Source organism: Myripristis murdjan, chromosome 4, assembly GCF_902150065.1.
Source record: "Myripristis murdjan chromosome 4, fMyrMur1.1, whole genome shotgun sequence".
NCBI classification, from domain to species: domain Eukaryota; kingdom Metazoa; phylum Chordata; class Actinopteri; order Holocentriformes; family Holocentridae; genus Myripristis; species Myripristis murdjan.
Window position 1 is genome coordinate 8,714,696 of NC_043983.1, and position 23,568 is coordinate 8,738,263.

At 40.8% G+C, this 23,568-nt stretch overlaps 2 protein-coding genes across 5 annotated transcripts; one reads left to right on the forward strand and one right to left on the reverse strand.

The window, feature by feature from the left end:
- Nucleotides 1-452: 452 nt before the first annotated feature.
- Nucleotides 453-13,941, reverse strand: alkal1 (ALK and LTK ligand 1). Of its 3 annotated transcripts, none has more exons than XM_030050500.1 (6): nucleotides 13,751-13,941; nucleotides 10,811-11,092; nucleotides 8,201-8,254; nucleotides 7,505-7,588; nucleotides 5,732-5,805; nucleotides 453-989 (listed from the first exon to the last, which is right to left on the reverse strand). In XM_030050500.1, exons 1-5 carry the CDS (start codon nucleotides 13,797-13,799, stop codon nucleotides 5,741-5,743), a joined length of 534 nt encoding a protein of 177 aa, XP_029906360.1. In that variant the 5' UTR covers nucleotides 13,800-13,941; the 3' UTR covers nucleotides 453-989; nucleotides 5,732-5,740. The 3 variants fall into 3 exon arrangements, with proteins under 3 accessions (XP_029906360.1, XP_029906361.1, XP_029906362.1); XM_030050501.1 differs by having other exon boundaries at nucleotides 7,505-7,585; nucleotides 13,751-13,940; XM_030050502.1 differs by lacking the exon at nucleotides 13,751-13,941 and adding an exon at nucleotides 11,444-11,555.
- On the forward strand, nucleotides 13,158-20,811 carry LOC115358476 (dynein regulatory complex protein 11). Of its 2 annotated transcripts, none has more exons than XM_030050474.1 (19): nucleotides 13,158-13,321; nucleotides 13,900-14,227; nucleotides 14,875-14,994; nucleotides 15,183-15,368; nucleotides 15,504-15,575; nucleotides 15,994-16,199; nucleotides 16,331-16,415; nucleotides 16,530-16,655; nucleotides 16,760-16,841; nucleotides 17,210-17,316; nucleotides 17,634-17,714; nucleotides 17,808-17,869; nucleotides 18,034-18,116; nucleotides 18,504-18,611; nucleotides 18,896-19,095; nucleotides 19,685-19,771; nucleotides 19,885-20,062; nucleotides 20,183-20,421; nucleotides 20,568-20,811. In XM_030050474.1, exons 1-19 carry the CDS (start codon nucleotides 13,311-13,313, stop codon nucleotides 20,679-20,681), a joined length of 2,475 nt encoding a protein of 824 aa, XP_029906334.1. In that variant the 5' UTR covers nucleotides 13,158-13,310; the 3' UTR covers nucleotides 20,682-20,811. The 2 variants fall into 2 exon arrangements, with proteins under 2 accessions (XP_029906334.1, XP_029906335.1); XM_030050475.1 differs by having other exon boundaries at nucleotides 16,763-16,841.
- Nucleotides 20,812-23,568: the final 2,757 nt, after the last annotated feature.

Consider the following 23,568-nt stretch of genomic DNA (forward strand, 5'->3'; position numbering starts at 1 on the left):
TGGATGTGTGTATGTGTGTGTGCGTGTGTGTGTGTGTCCATGTGTGTTCTCCAGAGACAAACAGAAAAAATCTGCCAAACATTTTTGAAATGAACTCCAGTTCAGAAGGGGGAATTCAGCAATGGTAACACCTGCTTCCACCCATAGGGGATTGCATCACTAAGGTGCTGAGAAACATTAACTTTCAAACTTTCCTGACAGAAAAAAAAATATTTATAACACTACAGCCAGTCTGTAGTGAAACTCTTGTCTGTTTAATGCTTTTAACACATTTTAAATGACGCTGAGCAGAGAATTGTTTATACATTAATTCTCAAGGCTGTGGGGCGTCTTCATTAAGAGACCTTTAATAGTTTAATAGTTTAATAGTTTATTTGCAAAGCCCATTACACCTCCTTCCTCCACAAGGCTGCCCCCCTCAACCCCCTCCCCTCCAAGGATAGCAAAATATGCTGTGCTTCAATATCTTTATTGTTCGGTACTGCAGTGCATTATCACCATTGTCGTCATTCCACATGTTCTCATTGTCAGAAATCACTCAAGTGCCAAATAAAATATAATGAAGACAATGACAGAGCATGGCAGATGTTTCAGACCAAGGCAGCCCATCTCAGAATATGATATCAACAAAAGAAAAATGGGAAAGGAATTCACACGATGAGGGATAAGAAATGCTTCGCCCGCACCAAATGAAACCTTTACCAAAATTATCATATTTTGGATGATTGTGAATAATTCTATACATACCCCTCCAATAAATAGGTGTATTTAATATTAAATTAATGTTTCCTTAAAAATACACAGTACATACAGTTCAAGGTACATTAAAATAAAAAGTATATCTATTCAAAATAACCAAGCATTTTCAATATCAACAACAAGAACAACAAAAATAGAAAGACTATAAACAAAACAATGTTCTTATGACTGCTGTGGATTTGAAGGCACTTCCTTGGCAACACATAGATCCCTCTTTCAGTATTTTGGACCTGAAACAAAATAAAGTAAAAATTAAAAACTTAATAGTAATAAAACAAAAAAGACATCCTATTAAAACATATCCAATTCATGCACTGTGTGATTCTACGTAATGTTCTTCTGTATAGTGTTGACAAGACACATCTTTGGCTTGCTAAAGTAGATGAGAAAGTGGTAAAAGGGGACAATGAATGGATGTGGCCTGTCATTTCTGGTATTCCTAGATGTTATATGTACAGACTTAGCTCCTTCAGAAATGACCAAGATGACTCAATAATGAATCACTTAATATGCCTCCAAAGGTCCCCCGTTTGTGACATACATTTGGCAGATTTCTCAGAACAGTGCAGACAGGATCTCATTATGTGGTTCACTTGCGAAACTGAATACCTGCTAATGTGTCAGTCTCTCCAATTTTCCAATCAAAAGAATTCCTATACCACGAAAAACTAAAACGGTCACTTCTGGAAATTTTCATCACCAGCTACACCTAATTGCATTAATTCACTGAGACCATGTGCTTTCTCTCAGATTTGGTTCTTGGACTAAACACCTATGAGCGCATCAGAGCTGCTGTCGTCAAAAGATCACATTAACAAAGGGTTATTAGCCTGTGACTGCCTCAAAAATTAATCCACTTAAGATAGTCTGAGTCTTTCTCTGTCATCGTCTGGTGAACCTATGATGAGCTTTTAATATTCAATAAGTCCATATTTACGAAGTCAAAAGTTTGTCTCAGTTAGCCTATGGATGCAGTACTTTAATACTGGGAATGTGTACAACGGTGGTTCTAGCATCCAGGTCCACTTCCAAATCGAAGGTTACGACATTGTAACCATAGTTCTATATGCACAGGTCGAGCCCTCTATTGGGCTCTGTGGGTAATACTCTCCTCCAATCATATGCGCAGAGTAGCTCACTGAAATTTGCATAAACGCAGTTGGTCAATCAGGACAGCCTTCCTAGGGTGGGCAGAGGATGCCAAGCTGCTGGCATCTGTAACCCTCTTCAGTGAGCGGTAAAGGAGGGTCCATATTGCAGGATCCATAGTTAGAGGGCTCCACCTGTGCTTTCCGGCCAAGGGTTAAAATATTATAATCTTCGCTCTATCTCACACAATGAATGAATACCCTGATGTGACATTATCATCAGACAACAGCCTCACTAAGTCCTGACTGACTACAGGTTAATTGCCACCACCCTCATCGATCGCTAGATCGCTTAAGTGAAAAAAAAAAAAAAAACATAAGAGGCCCAATGTTGCCCCGTAAAACCAGGTGGATCAGCAGACCTGATCTCACAGACACATCCTACTCATCTCATTACTCGGGTCAAGGAGCATGGAAGAATGCAGGTAACATGTATAATGCCACGGGTGTCAGGTGTAAAAATAGGTGATGCTCAAACCCTCCTTTCCACAAATCCTGCGTTGTTGCAGCAAGCACAGACCTCAAAAAGGAACTTGTCATGTCCAAGCGATAGACCCATATGAATGGACAGGGTAGACCACAATGCTGCTTTGTATATGTTATCAACACTCAACCCACTGAAAAAAAAAAAAAAAAAACACTGCCACTGCCACACAGCATGCCAAGTGTATAAGCACTGTAGTGGTAGGGTCTCTTCCTGCCTGCCAATAGGCTTAGGAGATGCACTCACAAAACCATAAGGTAAAGAACTTCTTGGATAGGTCTTTGCCAGCTACACCATCCCCATCGGGGCCTGTGTTCAACATAACATACCAACGCACGGCTGGCATGAGAGCAGCAGATGCAATTTTTCCTGTTTGTCTCCAGCATGGGGTGGAAGACAAAACAAATCTAGCTGTATTATTTTTGACCAAAATTAAGTCCTTATTCTTGTTCTTGGTAAAAAAGGGGGTCTTTGGTCTGAGAGTGGCACCACTAGTCATCATAAAGCAGAGTGGAGCTAACCCTAACCCTAACCCTAACCCTGAACCAAAGGGGCACTCAATGTCAATGCAAGCAGCAAAGCTGCCTTCAGTGACAGCGCTCTCAGGGAGGAGCACTACATAGGCTCATATGGCTCCTGGCTAGAACCTACACACTAACACCAGTTCCCGTTGGGGGTTGAAGACACTCATCACTGGGTGTTGTCTCCTGATCCCTTAAAGGAAACATTTAAACATTCAGCCTTCAGAGACAAAGGTGCTCTGAGGTCCACAGCCACAGGACCTCTGATATCTTCAACAGGGATGACAGATGCTGTTGGGTCCCCAAGTATTGCAGGTTGCTGTGCACCAATGGAGGAATGGTTACCAGACAATGGTTGTGCTTCTTGGCATCTAAGCGGAGACTGGCAAATCATCTTTGCAGGATTCTCGGGCACAATGGAACCACTGGGTGCTTTGGGTTGCTGCCATGAACCCAAAGACCTGCAGTGCTGTCACAACTGACCCCTGCCGCCATCAGTGTACAGCTTTCAGTAGGGTTGTCTGTCTGTCGCCATAAAGCCTGTAGCTTGGCTGAGTTAAGCATGATGCCCAGATAGTCTGCCTGTTGGCGTGACTGAAATCCTAACTCGGTTATGTGTAAGATCAACTGGGCTGTGTGAAATCGTGCCCATTCTTTGGACCTGGCCTTGACAATGAGATCATCTAGATAAAAGAAGACCCTCATGTCCAAGCTGCACAATGGATGAAGTGCTGTAACCACACATTTGCTGAAAGTGCAGGGGCTCAGGGAGTAGCCAAACAATAGTCTGTTGTACTTGTACATTGCTTCCTGAAATGCGAAACGCAGGAATTTCCTGTGTTCTGGTGCCACCTTGACATGAACACTTGTTTCAGGTCGATTTTGGTGGAGCTGTTACCTGGCTGCACCAGCTCCAGTAATCTCTTCATGGTTAACATGCAGAACATTTTGCGAAAGACGCAACGGTTCAGAAGGCAGAGATCTAACGAAGTAGCTTAAGTAAAACTCTTCTGTCTGTTGTGAGTGGGAACGAAAGATACAGCCTGTTTCTGTAACATGTCCTGGGTCTCTTAGGGAAAAAAATCTATCTCTTTTTGGGAGGATAAATTTACCTCCCAATGCTGTTGAAAGGAGGAGGGACCGAGAAAAACTGGACTCCCTCTAGCTCAAATTCACTCTTGGCATAGCTGAGTACCGGCTTGTCATAGCACCTACAGTGTCTCCACTGCTGCTGGTGTTGGAGAAATGCTGACCGTCATGAGATACAGCACATTCAGGTGTGTCCTCAACAGGTGCCATGTGGTTGAGGCTGCATGCCCACCCAGCACAGTGACCAAGCCCGGGCACTCCTTGCTCTGTTGGTGATTCCAATCCGTTGGAGGTCTGGCTTGCTTCCAGTGACCTCCTCTTGCTATTTGCTGAAGAGGGTTATGGATTATGGCAGCTTGGTATGCTGCCTTATATACTGTGCAGACCACGCACAGGCTAGGCAAACCATCTTGACTGGCGGACTGTGTTTATTCAAATTTCAGTGAGGTAGTCCGCGTGTATGATTAGAGGAGAGTTTCACCCACACAGTCCAGTAGAGTGCAGAGCCTGTCTGAGATAGAGCTATTGTTTCCCAGATCTGGTTTTCTGTGTCTTATTCTACTTTTCTCAAATTGTATGTCTCTTATTATGGTTCTAATTTATTTTATTATGATTCAAATTCATTGTGCTGCTGCTGCTGTCTTGGCCATCTTTCCCATATGAAAAAAATCCTTGATCTCAATGGGACTAGCTTCAAGGTTTAATAAAAGAGCACATAGAGACCAAAAACAAATAAAAAAGCATTTACTCAACATTTCCCATTCCTTTACCAACACACAAATCAGGGTCCTACACTGACTTGGACATCAAATTCAAGGGCTACTCAGTGACTGATGATTGGTATGATTAGAGTGAAGGACTTAACTGGCATGTTTTGAGGACATTGTAAAGGGTTTTAACTTATGATCTTGTTAAGTCAAGAACTCAGGGGTGAAATCATCAAAGCTGTGTCCATCTCAGCACAAATATCCATCATAAGGGTTTTCCTCAGAAAGTGTTTATCCTGTATGAACAGAAACCTGACAGCTGAGGCATACTGCTGAATTTGGGTGCTATATTTTAACAGAAATCAGGGGCCCTCAGTGTCATTTAGTCATTTTCAAAAGTTTTTAAAGCTGAATATTACCACAAACTTTCAAAGAATGTGTAGAGGTGGTGACTAATGACATGAGGACGTTAAACTTACAACCTGACTTTTGAAAAAATATAGATTTTCACCTTTTTTCAGCAATGTTTGAATGTATGAAAGTTGGGTCAGATCACATAACCAGCTGCCCTTTATTATGATGACTTGTATGTGAGCAAAATGACTTTTAATTTATGATATGATTGGCTATTTTCAGCCAATTAAGACTAACGTTAAGTAAAAGTTAAATATATCAGAGCCTCTTTCTGACTAGAAGCTGTTTTCAAAGGTCAAATAATATTGTTGTCTGAGACCATGCAAATGCAGGACAGATGTGCTAGCAGCATATGTTTGTGATTATGTGAAAACAAGTTTTCCTCAGTATTTATATGCGGCATCACTTGCAGATGTCAGACACACATTAGAATACAACTGACTGACCAACAGCAGGGAATCTGGCTGGAAAATGTTGCACAATTATATCTTAATTACATCTGTCCATCATGTGCATCATAATTAATTCAAGTTCCCTTTGAAGAATTAAGGCATGTTGAGAAAGAATAAAAGTATCTCCACCCAAGCAGAGGAAAGCACTTTTACTTACATGCAATATCTATGATTGCGTGCAGAGTGGACTCAATGCTAATCGTGTTAGCAATCTCGCACATCTTTTGTAATCTGAAAAAAGAGAATATAAAAATGGGAAAAGGGCTATTAATCATCATATGCCCCCAAGCTCTCCTGTCTTTGAATTAAAGTGATAGTTTGGATCTGTACCTATATAGTGGTATTTGCTGCTAAATGCAGGTGTGTTGCTGCTGAAAATTGTGTTGTTTTCTAACCCATATCTACCTCATTCATTTTGGAGCAGTATACTCCTGGTGAAACACGGAAGGATTTAATGGATAAACTTTGGTGGATGTATTGCATGTGCAGCGACCAGAAAATACCACTATATATTATCTGGGCAAGAATGAGAACTATCACTATATAAACCCAAAGATATCACTTGTGTCTATAAACACATGTTTGAAAGTTGGAACCTGAATAAAAAGTATTATTCTGAAATAATGGTTATTAAAAATCATGCTGACTGGAACATATTTCTACACCTAACATTCATGTTTTGTTCAACAGATTCAAAACAAATAGTTTTATGTACTGCCAGACCTTCATCTGTGAACATTGCCAATCAAAATGTGAACAAGACTGAACAAAGAAAGTTATTAAACCAGTGAAATAAACATAAGTGAGTAGCAGGGTGGTGCTGACATCAGAGAGGGTGTTGTGCCACATCTGCATACAGACTACACAGCTCCACTTTCATGGGTTTCCAGTATAAACATCAGGGCAATCATGATGAAGAATGGACTGATACTGTTGAATGCAACAACACCCCGCCCAATCCCAGGCCAAATAACACATAAATGAATCGATCTCCAACTGCATGTTGTCTGCTACAGAATGTCCTCCTATCTGGCCTGGGAGAAGTGCTAGAGGCCAGCGAATGAGATGATAAATTGCTATAAGCACACATGTTCTCCCTTACTTTACTGTGGGGAGGTTCCAAAAAACGAACTCAACTATCGACAGTCCATCAAAGCTAGGCAATCGCACAGGGCCTCTAGGCCGTAGGCCTGTTGATGCTCATTTGACGGCACCGCAAAATACATGGAGGGAGGGAGAGCAACTTCATTTATTGATTCATCATGTTCATAATAAAGCAAAAGACTAGCTGAACAGATATGCATCTGTGACAAGAAGCCACCATCTGATGTCATTGTCCAATTTCAGCCTGAAGTCATTTTTCCATTTCTCCAATGTAAACAACCCTAACAAACTGTCTAATCAGTCAGTTTGAAAACTGAATGTACATTGTTTATGTAATTCAATGTAATCCAATGAATGTGGGTGAATCTGCTTAGTGAAACTACTGACTTGCCAGTGTCTATGAGTTATCCACGAAGGAGAAGCAATTATATTGTCTACGCAAGTAATACTCTGAATAATGAAGTTGTCAGCTCGGCTATGACACTGCTGCCATTACATGCTCATTCACAGCGGGATGACTAGGACTGGCAAAAACTCTTACGCTGAAGGGGATATTGCTTCAACTGAGATGGTTTTGGTCATGACAAGTAAAGTGGAGGAATAGCAGGAGAGTATTATTTTTGCAGACAAACTAATTCACAGCAGAGATCGAGAACCACCAGAGTGTATCTCTGTCCCTCTAGAGTACTAGAGGGACATAGATACTCGTTTATAGTACAGCAATTTCATCCTTGATAAAATGAAACCAGAAACATCTTTGTAGTGATAAAGCAAAGATATAATACATGATGCATACAGTAACATAACAGTAGAAAGGCATACATACATGCTGGTCTTGAGCAATCCCTTGTGTTGTGATAAAGTCTATGAAAGTGTGTTCTGCATTCCGATGAGAACTTGACTGGTCCTGCTTAATAGAAAAGGTCTCATCAGGCAAAAGGAATGAAAGACCCCATAAGCTCTATTATTTCCTTTTAAGCTACATAGCTTTGCCTAAGACCACAGTCAATCAGTAAGTGATGAATGAAAAGAAAAGCAAGTAACAAAATAATATCTTAGAATATGTGGTTATGGACTCAACAGGTTTTTAGCATTTCTCTTCAGTACTTTAGAGATGACATCTGTGTTATTTCTGCACCAGCAGCAGGTTTCCAAATGTTCTCACCATAACGAAGACAAGGGCTGGTCTAGAGACAAATAATCAGCTTTACTTCACATTGCCCTCAACTTTACTCTGTTGGCTTCAAACCAGGTAAGTTTTAAGTTTCTCTGCACTGTTAAGTGAAAGCTGGAAACCCTCTGCTGGACCACAGCAGTGTTCATGCAGCTTTATGGGACTTCATCTTACACTGTCTTATAAAAAGGACTGAAAAGGTCTCCTCAAATTGGAAAAGTGAGTAGTTTAGATAAAAGAAGCATGGGAAATGTACCAGTTATACTCTTGCAAAGTCTGTACTGAGTTAAGCTGCAATAAAAACTGTTTTCACAGTTACAGTGACGATTTTAATGGCAATTTTCTTACCTGTGAAATGCTGAATGAATTTGTCCTTCAGGTTTACCTCTCTAGGAACAATCTCTGGAAAACAGAACTTCTGTTAGCTTCATAATGTTTGATTATGCATGGGAGACAAAAAAATATAACAGTTTGTCACTGTCAAATTTACCTAGCCCTGCATCTATCGTGTATTACGCTGGAAGAATTTCCAAACATTTTGTCTTGCAGATGGAAACAGTATTGAATCTTTCATAAACACTTTGACTATTTTTCCCATTTACTTTTCCACAGCAGACATTCCAAATTAAACGACAAATTTCAAGATAGCTGAAATTGCTGAATTCTGAAAATTAAAGCTGTGACATAAAATTGTACAAAATGAATTGAGCAACCCCAGTTCAACTGCAAACATGCAGCAAACATGACATGATGTGAGAGCAGTCATTAATGCAGGGGTAAGTCATAAGGTGAAGGCCAGTAAGAACACAAAGCCCACCCCTCCCTATGCGATGTCCACCCAGCCAGTGCATGCAGGTGTCTGGTAACACATCGGGCATGCTAACAGGCTAAAGAGATTATTGTTTAGGAGTTGTAATGCTGATTAATGTCATGACAATAATTCCATGCAAGTAGTTAGGCTGACATTATGTTAGCCCCCAAACCTATGAATATGTAGTACTTGCTGTGGGACAACAGTTAAAAATGATCATTTAACCAACTTTGAAACAGAGGAAGTCATGGCAGGAGTTTTGATTTCGATGCAAACCTCTCATAAGGCCTTATAAGGCAAAAGGACAAATCAGCTCTAATCACTTTAAATAAGAGAAATAAACAGGCCTCTTGGTCTTATGGTTATATAAGGAGATACAGACATGTAATTAGGAATCTAGCCTAAAGCCAGGCGTGACGAGTGAAATCGTCAGGTAAATTGTTACAGCCAATATTGTTTTGGCTGCTGACGCCCTGCCATTTAAAATGCATGTCAATAAGCAATATATGGGATTAGATAAATGAGTTTCAGTCTAACACGTACCGCCTCTGCCAGTATGCAAAAAGAGAGACCTTGGAGTTGCAGCCAGTTATATATGTAGATGGATGAGTTTCTCTGCTTATCAAATAATGTCTAACATTATAATGAAGTCGTGATAAAGAGCTGAGCACTTCATAGCCATGGGACTTCAGGAGAAGAAAGAAATGTTTTTGCAGGTATTTCTTTTGTTTCCTCCTCACTGCATGCAAAACATCCATCCACGTGTGGCTGTAGTGCTTGGGTAATGTCACATGCACCGATTGTGAATATGCTACATTTAATATCCTCAAATGGTAAATTCCGTCCAGTCAGTGGTCTGAGAGAGGTGCTTTTCCAATTGCATAAGCCAGGGGCCGAGACAGCTCTTGAACAATGATCCAGCCACTCTTTGACCTGCACAATGTAACATCACTAAAAATGTGATCTGACAGATAATTATGACTGAGTCTGACAATCCAAATAAACATACAGTACATCTAGAGCTGAATCTTCCCAGTAACACTCCACTATGTGCAATCCTAGACTACAGTCCTAAGTGAACTTTGTTTGCTGCAGCAATAAAAACACGTACATGAAGGGTCTGTCAAGGATACTTTTTCTTTATTACAATATGAATTGGGAAATCCTCAAAGGCAACTTGTGGCTTGACTCGTCTTACTTAAATGGCTAAATTCCAGTCAGGACATATTACATTATGTAAGCCATTAAAGGCACAGCAACACCAAGCACATTCTTGCTTGTCGGAGCCCAAAATGATACATCAAAGCTACGATTTATTCAAGGGAAATAATCAAAGCTCAATAATAGTGGTAAGAATGCAATATCCAACAAAACCTGGACTTAAATAGTCTACATGGATCAGACAGGCACTTGTAAAGGCTTTTCATCTTGTGTCACTCCATAACCAAAACAGGTATATGACCAAAATACTGTGGTGCAGGGCCATTAGGCTTCATGAATGTTACCGCGTAGCCCTGTTGTGTGTGATGGTTTATGCAGAGATGCCTGCGATTGGAGATGCTTTCAGGAACGTCATAGAGGAGGGGAGGGAGGGGGGGTCATTCATGTTTAAGATTCCACAGTGAATCATACTGAATGAATCATTCACAAGTTTGGCTTGACAATGCTCCGTCTAAATGAATTCCATGATACCTATCAACCTTACAATCCATCTCTCCATAAATTAGCATTTGAAAGAGGGGGTGATGTGTCCATTGAGGTGAAAAGTGTACAGATGGAGAGAAACACTATTTTGTCAGTGTCTCGAGTGTGATAAATCTGCCATAGTCTATATCCCACACAGGTGCACTACACCTGCCTTTTGTAACAATTTGGAATTTAGTGAAACAGGGATGTACAGAAAGATCTATAACACAGTTGTTGCTTGCCAGTCCTGATTTCACTGTTCCACATGTCTTAGATCAAGAAAAACATAAAACAAACAAACAAACAAACAAACAAAATAATAATTCACATTCCAGCCAACCTAAGTTATGTTCTTAAATGAGGTGTGCTGCAGACACCCGACCAATGACAGCTGTCTCCCACGGTAAAATGAGGATTAGCCATTCATCATCAGGGGCTAAAAATAAATCTTATCAGCTTACCTATGGGTCTACTGTTATCCAGCCTAGGAACATAGAAAGGCTTTTCGCGGGAGGAGAACTTCATGTCTTGGGCTGCAGTGAAGAGTCCACTGCTATAGCGCCTGGAGACGGGCTTGTCCCGTTGCTGGCTGTCTCCGATAACCTGCAAGATTAGATCCAACAGGGTCCTTTTCTCTTTCTGCTTGACCTCCTTGCTGTCCATGCACTGGCCCGAGGTGATGAGCAGAAGGAAGATAGTCAACACTATGTGCCATTTCCTCTCTACCTGCATGGCTTCACTGTCTGAAAAGACAAGCAAATAGAAGTCAAGTTACATTACACAGCTGCTGTTTCTATTAAATCCTATTTTTTTTTTTTTAACTAAAATAAATCCCTAATTGCATTCTAGCAATGCAACATGGATAACTGTGCATCTTTGCATAACAGATGTCTTAAGATCTTGCCACTAGAGATCCTTTGCATTTGTCATTGCTCAACAGTAACACCCAAAGTTTACAATGTCCATTGCCTCTAAGTGGTCTGGTACCCTAAACTCCAATAGTTTGTGTTAATTTCAAATAAACTGTAAGTCACTATGCATCTAAGATGATTTACTGCACATAGAAGAACAAGTCAATCTAACTTCTAACTTACTAGTCTGGGAGTGAAAGATGCTTATGTCCTGTAGAGTGGACACAGTTGTCTTCAGCAAATTCCTCCAGTCGTTGTCTGCGGTCCCGACGGCAGAGAGAACAGCCAGCAGATCGCGTTCACCACCGTCTTTCTTGAAATAATGCGTCCCGTTTTATACGAGGAGCCAGCTTCTTGAAGGTAATACAATCGATTTCGAGTGGGTGGCAAAGCAATGTTGACATCTTTGGTTCAATTTCTAGTGGCAGTCGCTCCCTTTGGCACGCGCCCCCCCTTTTACGCACCGAAACATCATTAGATGTAGTCAACTCCAAAAAGAACTTAATATTTTCCAGCAAAGCAATGTTGAATGTTAACATGCAAAGAACGCTCCTATTGAAATCTCCATTGGCAAAAAATGGGGGGGAAATACCTTGATGGCGCAGCGGTGCGTAAAAAGTAGTTTCCAAAGTAGGTTATTGAGCAACTTGTTGGATGTTGGATGCAGACAGAGGAGAGTCTGTGGGTCTGGAAGCTTAAAGCTGACCTGTCAGCTAATTGACGTGCCGATGTTTTTGTTCATCGATGTCCAAGTCTTGTGACCGCCTAAGCGCTGCAGAGAATGCGCTCTCAGGATCAACCCTCAGACTGTTTTCCAGCCCCAGTGAATAGAAATCTAATAATTGTGGATTAGGTTTTAATACTGAAAACTAAAGCTAGTGCGCCTAACTTTACAGACTAAAGAGGAGCAGCCTATAATGATGAGTGTTAATATTCATCTATCACTTCTGACATGGGTTTGATATTCACTTTCTGTTCTCTTGGCATTTTATCAAACAGCAGACTACAGTAATGTAGTAGGCTATTTGGATTTTGCTTGCGTCCCATGCTCTGCGGTGATGCATGAGGAGCAAAGTTTCTGGCACAGCACTGACCATATTTAGCCTCTCAAACTGTGAAAGTGTGACTGTGGCTTCGGGAATCTGAAGGAAGGACGTCACCTAGTGGTGCCATGGCCTGTCCGTGTCGCGCACTGTGAAATTAATTGCTTGAATAGCTGCATGCCATTAACAACTTATTTCTGAATGCCGAAGTACACACATTGCGCTGCGTATCCTGTCATCTTCTCATTTACTGTCCAACTGGTGCCGTCGTCTACACCCCTTTTTGCAGAGGTGGTGGTTCCCCACGTTAATTCATAAATATCTTGCGGGCCTCAGGGCTCCTGTCAGCTAGACTCCCAGGGTGCACTCCTGCATCTGACTTCTCCATCATGTAGCACATTAACCCAGGAGTCAGTGTGGAACAGTCTGTAGGCCTGAACCATGACCAATCACTGTTGGGCATACAGTTACTAATATGAAAATAAATATAAATATAATAATAATAAATAAATACATAAATAATATAAATATAAAAATAAAGCGTGCTTTATTAAGGTTCACGTAAATTGGATTTGATTAACTTCTCAATAAACATAATGTAGTGATTGTTAAATCAACAACAACGACAAAATAACAACAACAACAACAACAATAATAATAACGATGATGATGATAACAATAACAATAACAATAATCATCATCATCCTCGTATGATTTACATATATGGGGGTACTATCTTCTTCTTCTTTTTTTTTTTTTTTAATTAAAAAAATATGTATGCAGACCTAAAAAGGTGGAGTAACGGTGGCTATTTGCATTTGTCCAGGGTGTCTACTTCCGGAGTCTCCGTTACTATGGTCACAAACCGAACAACGGCAACACTAGAAACAGCTCTAATTTTTTTTTATACACCGCCGTGTTATTTGGCTGAGCTAATGGGAGATAACAGGATAAGACCTTAGATATGAAGCACTGAAAATAAAAGTAGTGCCTGTGCCTGCAGAGCCATGTCGCAGAGGTAAAGTTGCGCTCCAGCAGCAGCGGACCTTTAAGATGTGCTACCACGGTAGCCAGCGGCTACCTTAGTCTTAAGCTTAGTTTTGGGGAAAACAAAGTTTAAACAAGAGCTCAGAGAAACGTCACACTATCTAAGTATAACGTTAAGTTAATAAAATCATAAGTAGCTAACTTTGGATAGTGACCTCTTGTACTCCCTTCACAAGTTTGCAGTTGTGCTGCATGAGGACACTGACTGCGCTAGCTTGAGGCTGGACAGTGGGAACTGGGTTAAGGTTTGCGGTTTACTTTAGGATGGATTTTAAAAACAAACCGTTGCGCTTTTGTAAATTATGGACGATACATACAGTAGGCTCTATCTGTAACGTAGCCACAGGGTCTCAGGTTAAATACGGCAATATTAATGATAGGTTAGATATCACATGCTCACCAGGCTTTGAAGCACACATTAATGCTGCTACTGAATGAATTGTGGTCATTGGCTCTGCTTTGAACTGCAGTGATATTCCAGCTTGACTATTGCTTGCATATCATGAATGAAGAGGATCACAACTCATGAGACGTTTTCCTCTGTTCCAGGACATACAATAAACTGTGGGCGGGTGCCCAGGTGGAGTTGAGTAGTCTGCTGACTCAAGAGCTCCCTCCTCAGCCGCTTCGCCCAGAGAGAGACAGGGTAGTGTTCTTCCAGCGTGTGGCCACCCTCTATGTGCGCTACCTTCAAATCTTCAGACAGCTGGTGGAGGCCCATGACCAGGTGGTCCACCCCCAGAAGAGGTCTGTCATTCGGATGATTCTGGATGGTGTGATGGGGAGAGTGCTGGAGCTCAAGAATGAAATGGTGGAGAAGGAATTCTCTGAGTACCACTACATGGACGATGTGCTCCAGGACCTGAAGCTCACACCAGTGAGTTTAAGTAAAGTATAATGAAACTGGACTATCAAGTAGCACACTGACATGTAGTTCACTTATCCATCATCCATGCAGGATAATGTCATTGACAGTTCACTGTGATATAACAGTAGCTCTTCAATAATGCACCTCCTTTGATTTTTTTTTTTTTCCAGCCAAGTACCTCCTGACCAGTGAAAAAAAAAAAGATAGAAAAAAAGCTTGTCTGTGTCTGAAATAGCAACCTGGTACTGATGATGGCTCTGTTTTTGCTTCTTTTTCTGTATCGCTGCTATGTTTCAACCACAAATCCATTTTCTTGATTTTTGTCTGGCTTCCTGTTCATAGCAAACAATCGTCCTCACTCGAGCAGATTTAAACCAGAAACACACACATTTGACACATTAGGAATACCTGGAGTGAACACTGAATATGAAACATAGTTTATCAAAATTACATTTACATTTTTAATGAACATATTGTTGCATAGGCTAATTATTTTAGGAATTATGCATGGCTTTTAAAAAAATAACATTTAAAAAAATCTCTCGTACCCCCTGCAGTACTCCAACATACCCCTAGGGTTATGGGTCCCCATTTGAGAACCACTGCACTGTAGTGACATTCATGACTGTCATCTGCTGTCTTTGTTTTCTCTCTAGGAAGCCATAGAGATCCCCATTCCTCGCTATTTTCTTAGTGAACGCAGCAAAGAAATCCAAGAGCGAAAGGTGATGCTCACAAACATCTTCAACATTATGGATGTTACAGAAGACCCTAACGTGAGTAGATTGGCTACATCTTGTTTTAAGTGTGGAAAAAACACTGGAAAACAGCATAAATGGTAGTTATCATTCATTTGTTGTTTTCAGCAAAGATTACAGTTTTTGATCAAGAATGTCTCTTAGTCCTGATGACGGTATTTCGTTTGACACATTATTACTGAGTTTGTCTTTCTATGCTCGCACAGTCCTTATTAACCCGGAGTCTGAGTCAAGAGGAAGCCATTAAGATCATCCAGGTGGCAGAGAGGGCCCGTCAGGGACGGCTCAGGGCAAAACTAATTGGAGAGATACACAGGGTTATGGATAGGCAGTGGGGGACCAAAGACACGGGGCCGGATGACATTGAGTTGGCTGTGGTCTGCATCCAGAGGGTACCCTATCATCAGATTAACACTAAGTACCTCTCCCTCGCACACTAGACTGTAATTTCTTATTAGAACTTGACAGACATAAGCACGGAAATGTATGGCAATCATGAGGAAAGACGTGTTTAACATTATTTGCAGGTGTGGAGAGGTTACATACAGAGGAAAAGGACAAAGAGGGCTCGAGAGGAAGAGCTGATTTTTCTGGGAATGGTGAGTCAAATGGGCCATCACTTGACGCTAATTATCTTGCACTGTAAAAATAGGTCCATGGCTTCTCACAGAGCCACTAGTACTTGGAACTATAACAGCGACTGAATGTTAAATAATATGTATACTGTCAGATGCTTTATCTTCTCTAAATCATATGCACGGTTGTCATGCTTGAGGGAAAAAAAAAAAAACATCCAAGTATCCAAGCATACTGGCATTCTGCTTCACACATATTTCTCAAAAGGAAGAAATATATTGGTGCTTACATCTTTAAGTAGAAGTGGGAAGAATATGTTTGTGCCTAGATAATTTTTTGTCTCTCAGCTTTTGACTTATGTGCCTTTATGAGGACCTGGAACAAACAAAGGAGTGAAGGCCGTTTCCATTAAAATATGATTGTTTCCTGCATGTCTCTCAGATCATGGATCCAAATCACCAGCAGCCCTGCCCTGCAACACTCACTACCCTAGCCAATAAAGTTTGTACACGAACTAAACAAGAGGAATACGAGGAAGACTACCAGAAATCCATAGTGGCCATCACAAACAAGCTACGAGTTGTGGAGGGGCCTGAAATGATGGAGACCATGAAAGAACAAATCCGACAGTGGTTCATTGAATGCCAGTACGATGGCCCAGAGGGGATTGTTGTGATTGTTTTGATATAATTGCGGCGTATTCACACAGTTAGACTATGAATTTAAGTAGTTGTGTTTTTACTGAATTTTATCCCCCTTTTTGTGTGCATTTCAATAGTGATGCAACAGGATCTTTTCCAGACTACCCAGATGAAGAAGAAGGAGGCTCAGCTCTTATCTTTGCTGAGAAAACCCCTCAACAGGTACAGCACACCTTCAATCAAATATATAATACACTGCATGCTTTTACAGTAATTCACCTAAAAAGAAGGGAGTTTTTTTTTTTTTTTGAGAATCCATACGTATTTTTTTTTCAGCTGATGGAAGAAATAGCTGCAAAGGAAGAGGAGGAAGCAAACGACAAGCCGAAAGGGAAGGAAGAAAAAAAAGACAAGGGGAAGAAAGACAAGGGGAAGAAAGACAAGGGGAAGGATGGACAGGAGGTAAAGGCTTGCACATGTATGAAGTGCAGCTGTGTTTTACTGTGTTATGAACTGTAGCTGATTTCAGGATGTTTGCAACATGTGAGCCTTCTTCTGACCCGTAGGAGGAGGAGGAGGAGGCAGGGCTGAAGATGCTACCTTCAGCTTTTCTGTCTGATTTGGAAGTGGGAAACAAAACCTTTGAAGGTAGGCTGAATAAAGAAGGACATGGTAGTTGGTTATTGGAGTGAAAGGGAGCTTTACTATATTTACACCAACACTAGACACACATGGGCCACTTTCCTACAGTGCAGCTAGCTTGACAATATTAGTAGGTTTTAATTTTTAGCATTTTACTTTTGTTTAGAATGGAGGTCTTCAAATATATAGAAATTAGGCACATCTAGGGTTTAGATTTAGTTGAGGTCTAGTCCAAAACCATATACGTGGGAATCTGCAACCTAGGAATGAGCATATAACATGTCAGCGTGTTTTCTCATTTCTCTGGGTATTCCCCAACTCTCAATATACATCGTTATTTACCCAAGATGAAGCCTGAATCAAATGTTTGGCAGATGTTTGGCAGAACCGCAGCGAGTCCACAAACTTCAGCCAGAGGCACGAGGCTGAGCTCATCAAGGAGGAGAAGAGGAAAGAGATAGAGGCAGAGATTCGCCTTAAGGTGATGTTGACGGCAGAAACCCATGCAAAAAGTTTTGGAAGCATTTCTAGTTATGTGCAACACTTAAACTCAGCGACTGAAGTGAAATCCCATAGTTGTAATCCTACATTCTTATATTGTTGGATATTCAGATATAATGCTGTCATGAATTTCTGCTTTGGAAGACCAATAAAAATTCTATTCTGCCAAGGATGAGAGAATGATGCAGTGTTCTGGTATATATAAGTTGTATATATAAGTTGTCAGCACTGATATTTATAGTGTCTGTGTCACTGATGTTTAAAACTGATCAATGTGCTTTGCTATCTCTGTCTCAGGTGGATGAGCTGATGAGACAAGAGCTGGCCAACTGGAAGCTCGTTGTAGATAAAGACAAGGGTACCAGAGGAAATCCCAAGGTATTAACATGTGGAAGAGAAATAAGAGCAATCCACGTGCTCATTTTTTTTATTACACTGAGCTGCGTGCTGATGATTTATTTTACTTCCTAGAAAAAGAAAGCATCCAAGAGTGGGAAGAAGAAAAAAAAGGACAAAGATCTGACTGCTGATAGGTGAGGTTTGACTCTGCTGGCTGCTGGGCAGACTCGCAAGTGGTGGAGTGCAACTTTTTGTAGCATATCACCTCACGCACAGCATCGAGTTGTATGCAATCCACAGAATTAGCAACATGCAAATGCTTGAGAACGTGATGGCATCGTTTATTCACGTCTAATAGGAGTCTTGAGTCTCTGTGTCAGGAGCTGGTGGAACAGGGCTTGTTGAAAAAGGCAGATAATGTTAAGCTGCAGGATTACTTGGGTAAGATATATATGTTGTTTTGTTGAGATTGGTGTGCAGACTTTCACAGCTACATTTTTCTTACTGTTTTCATAATCAAATGTCATCTTTTGATCTGTTCTGGCTTTTCAACACTTTATGAACAACTGAAATCGATTATGCAGGCACATTGTGATCACAAACAAGTTGTAAAATCCTCAAGGGGTCTGGATTTGTTTTAGTGGTGATGTGCTGCCCTCTTCTGGTTTGCATTTGCCAAAACACCATTTTATTGAACCACAATCTCAAACTGTTAAATAACAAAACAGTAATTAGATCTGGATATATATTTTCATCCTTTCCTGCAGTCTTCATGAAATACTTCTCATTAATATGGCTGGTCTCATAGTTGTTTCCTCTTGTTCCTAGGTGACTATAGCTACCTTGGGACCACGCTAAGGCAACATGACATCGAACCTATGCCGACGTTATCTGATGTGCGGCAGGTCTTAGCTTTGTATGCAGTTTTACCTTTAGGTATGATGGCAGATTCGTTCCTTGCATGCTTTGTGCTTGCAGTGCCATGTTTGAACCCAGCTCATAAGCTCTCTTACGCATAATCTTCTTCCCTGTTTCTACTGTATACTTTAAAATGAAGCAGAAATACAAAAGACCATTTTAAAAACAACATTAAGGATAACGCTTATTAATTTGAGGTTATTTGCCATTAAGAATAATGTCACTATAAAAAAACAACCTTTCAGCACAGAGCACTTTATAGTTAACATCATCGTTGGTGATGAGCTGTGTGTTGTTTGAAGGTTCCCAGGTTGTCCACGAGAAGGCTCCCCTCATCAAGGCCATCCTGCTGGCAGGGCCGGCAGGTGTGGGGAAGAAAATGTTGGTCCACGCCATCTGCCAGGAGACAGGTGCCAACCTGTTCGACCTGTCTCCTCTGAATATTGCAGGAAAGTACCCAGGCAAGAGTGGGCTTGCCATGATGCTTCACATGGTCTTTAAGGTAACGCAGTGGTATCCAGGCAAAACACCCCTCAGACTCGTTTTTAGACAAAAAAGTAAATTAATGATTAAGTTCATCATTGTTTTTTTGTTTTTTTTTTTGAGAGAGTGATTGTCTTGCCACCACGCTACAGTACAGGGCATGCGTAATGTTATGTCCTCACTATGGCATCTGCGTGTGTGTTTATGTGTAGACACATCCTCCAAAATGTGAACACAAGAACTTGATACCAATACAGGATAGAATTATAATACTTACTCTAGAAATTCCCCAGTTGAGTAGATAATCTAATTAGATTTTGGAGTATCCTACTGCATAAATAAGAAATATCTGATTTTCTTGAAACTGCTCTTTAATGATTTAATACACAGAGTTCATATTAATATCACCCATGTGTTAAGTGAAGTCAAGTATGTTGGCACAGAAGTATTTTTAAAGTAATGCATTCATGTTCGTAATTAATTATCGTATTAGCATAATTTATTGGGCAGCTTAAGTGCCTCACAATGCAATTTGGCCAGAAATCAAATCACATAAAAAAATCAAATCAAATCAAAAGCTAAGACAAGTCAAAATCATCTCTACACAGGTTGCAAGATTGATGCAGCCCTCAGTGATATGGATTGGAGATGCAGAGAAAATGTTCTACAAGAAAGTTCCCAAGGAAGAAAAAGAGGTATTCCTGACAAGGATAAAGACTGAGAGGCAATATTACCTTAATATGTTATATTAATTTGACAGTTATCAGAGCAGAAATGATGATTGAAAATGTTTTTCATGTGTACTCAGTTAGATCCCAAACGTCTGAAGAAAGACTTGCCCAAGGTCCTCAAGTCGATCAAAGGGGAGGATCGTGTTCTTGTGGTGGGAACAGCCAAAGACCCGCTAAGTGCTGATATCAAGTCACTTTGTAAGATGTACAGCAAAATCATCCTCATCCCGAGACCCGACTACGGCTCAAGATATAGTAAGCATAAATGCATTTTGAGAGAAAGTTGAGATATCATGCCTCTATGCTCACATCAACAGATCATGAGTGACATTCCTGTTGGCATGACAAATGACCTTTGACTCTGTTTGTCTTCAGTCATGTGGGAGCAACTAATCAGAAAGAACGGAGGTGAGGTAACCAAAGCCCTGGACCTCAGCTCCTTGGCCAAGATTTCTGACGGCTACACACCAGGTCACCTGGTCCAGGTGATCCGCAGCATTCTGACGGAGCGTCGCATCCTGCAGCAAGCAAGGAGACCTCTGACTGCTGCTGAGTTTGTTGCCCCGCTAGCCAAGATCGATCCTGTGTTTCAGAACGAGGAAGAGGCCCTCAAAGTATAGTGGACATGTCATATTTATGACTTTTTTTTTATACTTTCATGTTTGTAGCTGTTTTAATGCTAATCGCTGTTAATTCACGCAAGAGATTTGTTTTGTTTTCCCTTTAATCGTTGATTTTCTTTATTCCTGTGTATCTCCAGAACTGGTATGCAAAGACTCCCCTGGGAAAGAAGCGAGCTAAGGCTGCCACAGGAAAGGATGAAGAGGAGGCACCTGTCAAAGGCAAGGACGTAAAGAAGAAAGGAAAAAAATAAGTTAGTCATCATATATTTACCACAAAAAAATGGACTCGTATTCAGAATAGCGCTCTGTTTAAGTGTCTTTAGTCTCTGCAAAAACTAATAGATGAACATATAAATGAATAAATAAATAAGTAAATAAACAAACTTGTAATAATAATCCTGTTTTCCTGTTGTGTGATTTTCTGCTAGTGGTTGCCAGTTACAGTTACAATTACAATTATCAATGCTGTTGGAGTTCTCCACCCCTAGATAGCAGTGGGATCTTAATGGAGGATGCAGTCATAGTCACTTCTATTAAAAGAGATCTGAGGCCACAACTCTCACGCTCTACATGGGACTGGAGACAGTCTGTAAGGATGGGTACTAACCCCTGTCTTGTGACCATCAAATGCACTTGTAAGAATAGGGCATTATTATCAATTTGTCCAATTTTCTGAAATCACTAAAATAATCTATATCTGCATTATGTTTTGTTTTCAGTTTATAATTGGGGTTATTGTGCTTTGAACAATGTTACGCTGACCTACTACATTTATATTTAAGTAACTCATCATATACACCCATGTACCATGAACCAGACAAACAGTCTGAATATCAATTAACAGAAATTCAGAGGTCCAGCTGTAGTCGGCAGTCAACTCTCATGGCTAGTTGTCAGACTCAAGGCCACACTGTAATTAGATGTGCCAAGTCCGGCTGTACCCTTCACTTCAGTCAAGGGCATCTAATCTTATTCTGCTGTAGAGCAATGGCTGCTGGGAAACTGAAGCTGGGTTGTGGTGGTGGTGATGTTCATGACATTTAAATGAAACAGTAGCTTGTTTTAGTTCACTCCATTCCTTAGGTACTCAACTTTCTAACTCTGTTTTCGGTTACCTGGCCTGGGTAACATCCTGAGGGCTTATGGCAAGGCAGTGACATGGTTGTGATAGGATTTATTGGTTAAACAGACCTAGATTCCCTCGCTAAGACTCGCTGTCAGGTGTGGACAGCATGGACCACAGGAAATGTGAGACACAGCGCGAGTGTTTCCAAACAAGTCTCTGGAGGCTTAGGTGGAGTGTTCAGCTGTTTTGTCAACTTCTAAATGCACTCAGCACATCCTCACATTGCCACAGTCCCCTCAGCGTCACTCTATTTTTAGCCTCCTTGAACCATCAATCGGACGTGAGGTCCCACCTTTAAAGCAAAATCTCAAGTTGATCAGTTAATCAGCATTATCCATTGACATGATTTCCCCAGGAGAGAGGTCATCCCGTTTAGAAAAGAGAATCCTAAAAATGCTAATATCTGTTGGATCTACAGAGCCAAATGCATTCAGGTATATCTTGACTGTCTCCCCGTTCCCGCTCACATCCCCAGAAAACTGATGAAGGCTTTATTAGAAATGAGGTTGTAGAAATCTGAAACGTGAGATTGCTTCGCCAACGTCTGGCCGCCATGCCACTCTCAGCGATGATGGGTTGTTTTTTATGCAGCAGCAGCAGTACAGCACAGAGATTATCCTGTCGATAGGGTTTCACTGGACTTAGTGGGACTCAGTGGCACTTGGACCTGTCTGTCAAACAGAAGGAAAAACAATGCTGGGGAGCGCTGGCTTTGTCCTGTCTGACTGTCTGGACCAGGGAAACGCCACAAATTAAACCCTGTGTAAATTGCCAAACTTAACTTGAGGTATCTTAGAGTAGGAGGAGCTAAAGGTGGGTAGGTTGTCATATCAGACTTTTAAACTGGAGTAAATATTTGTATAACTGTTATTATAAGTGCTTCTTCAGCTGTTAATTTTGAGCTCCATCATTACAAACATACAGTAGCAAACCATATTATCCTTGACTATAAAGTCAGCAATAGACTTCGCTAAGGAATGCAGGTCAGGTGTTACTGAAGAGAGAATGTGTTTTAGTGTGTGCAGAGGCGCAGGTGTATCTGTAACTGCATTTTTGCGTATATACAGACACGGACTCATTCATAGGTGACGGCCCTGTGAAATGGGAGCTTAGTATCGCTTAATCTCTGGTGACCTTTCAACCGTAGTTCCAGCGGAAACTCCCTATGGACGTCCAAGCAGTTTGATCTCTAACTCGAGGCTTAAGCGACTGACAGATATGGGTCACCATGGCAAAGAGCACATGATTAAATCACATCAGTCATCTTTAGTGTGCAGAATTTGCTGCTGCCATCTTGGCCAGCCCCCCTTGCTGAAGGAGATCTTTGATGTCAGTGGGATTAACCTGGTGGTAAAAAAAAAGAAAAAAAAAAGAAAAAAGCTCTGATATAATTTTCGGTCAAAGAGCTGCAATGGAAATCAATGCATCACAACACATTTGCTTGTACATTTTTTAACATGCAATTTTTTTCACATTCACCTACATCATTACCTTGAACACTTTACAACTTGGTTCTATTTGATAATGCCTTGGATGTTAATTTAAATCGAAAAATCTTTATATCTATAAATATATAAAGTTTAGTTTTGGTTTAGGTAGAGGTTCTGTTGATGCTGGATGTGAGTTTCCTCACACTATTAAAGCCAAGGCTATCTTAGCCCTCATAATGACAGAAAGCTATTTTGGAGGCTCGTGTGTAGAGAGAGATATGTCAGCTGTTCAGTACTAGGCTCCATCAATGCAGGAAAAAAAAAAAGAGAAAGCACTATAGGCTCTCTGCTTTGGGGACCAGGACACAGCCTGCTAACCTGGGTATGTTCTCCTCTGGCCAAACTTTTGTTGTTAATATTAAAGGACTTAGGAGAAACAAGACAAAGCTTGGATAGATCTGTGGATGTTTTTTTTCCCATCTTTTGGTGTCCATGTGAAAGTGGGTTATATGCTTTCTCAGCGCAGCGAGAGGGAATGCAAAATGATATTTTTCTTGGAATATAGCTGTACAAACTGAAGGT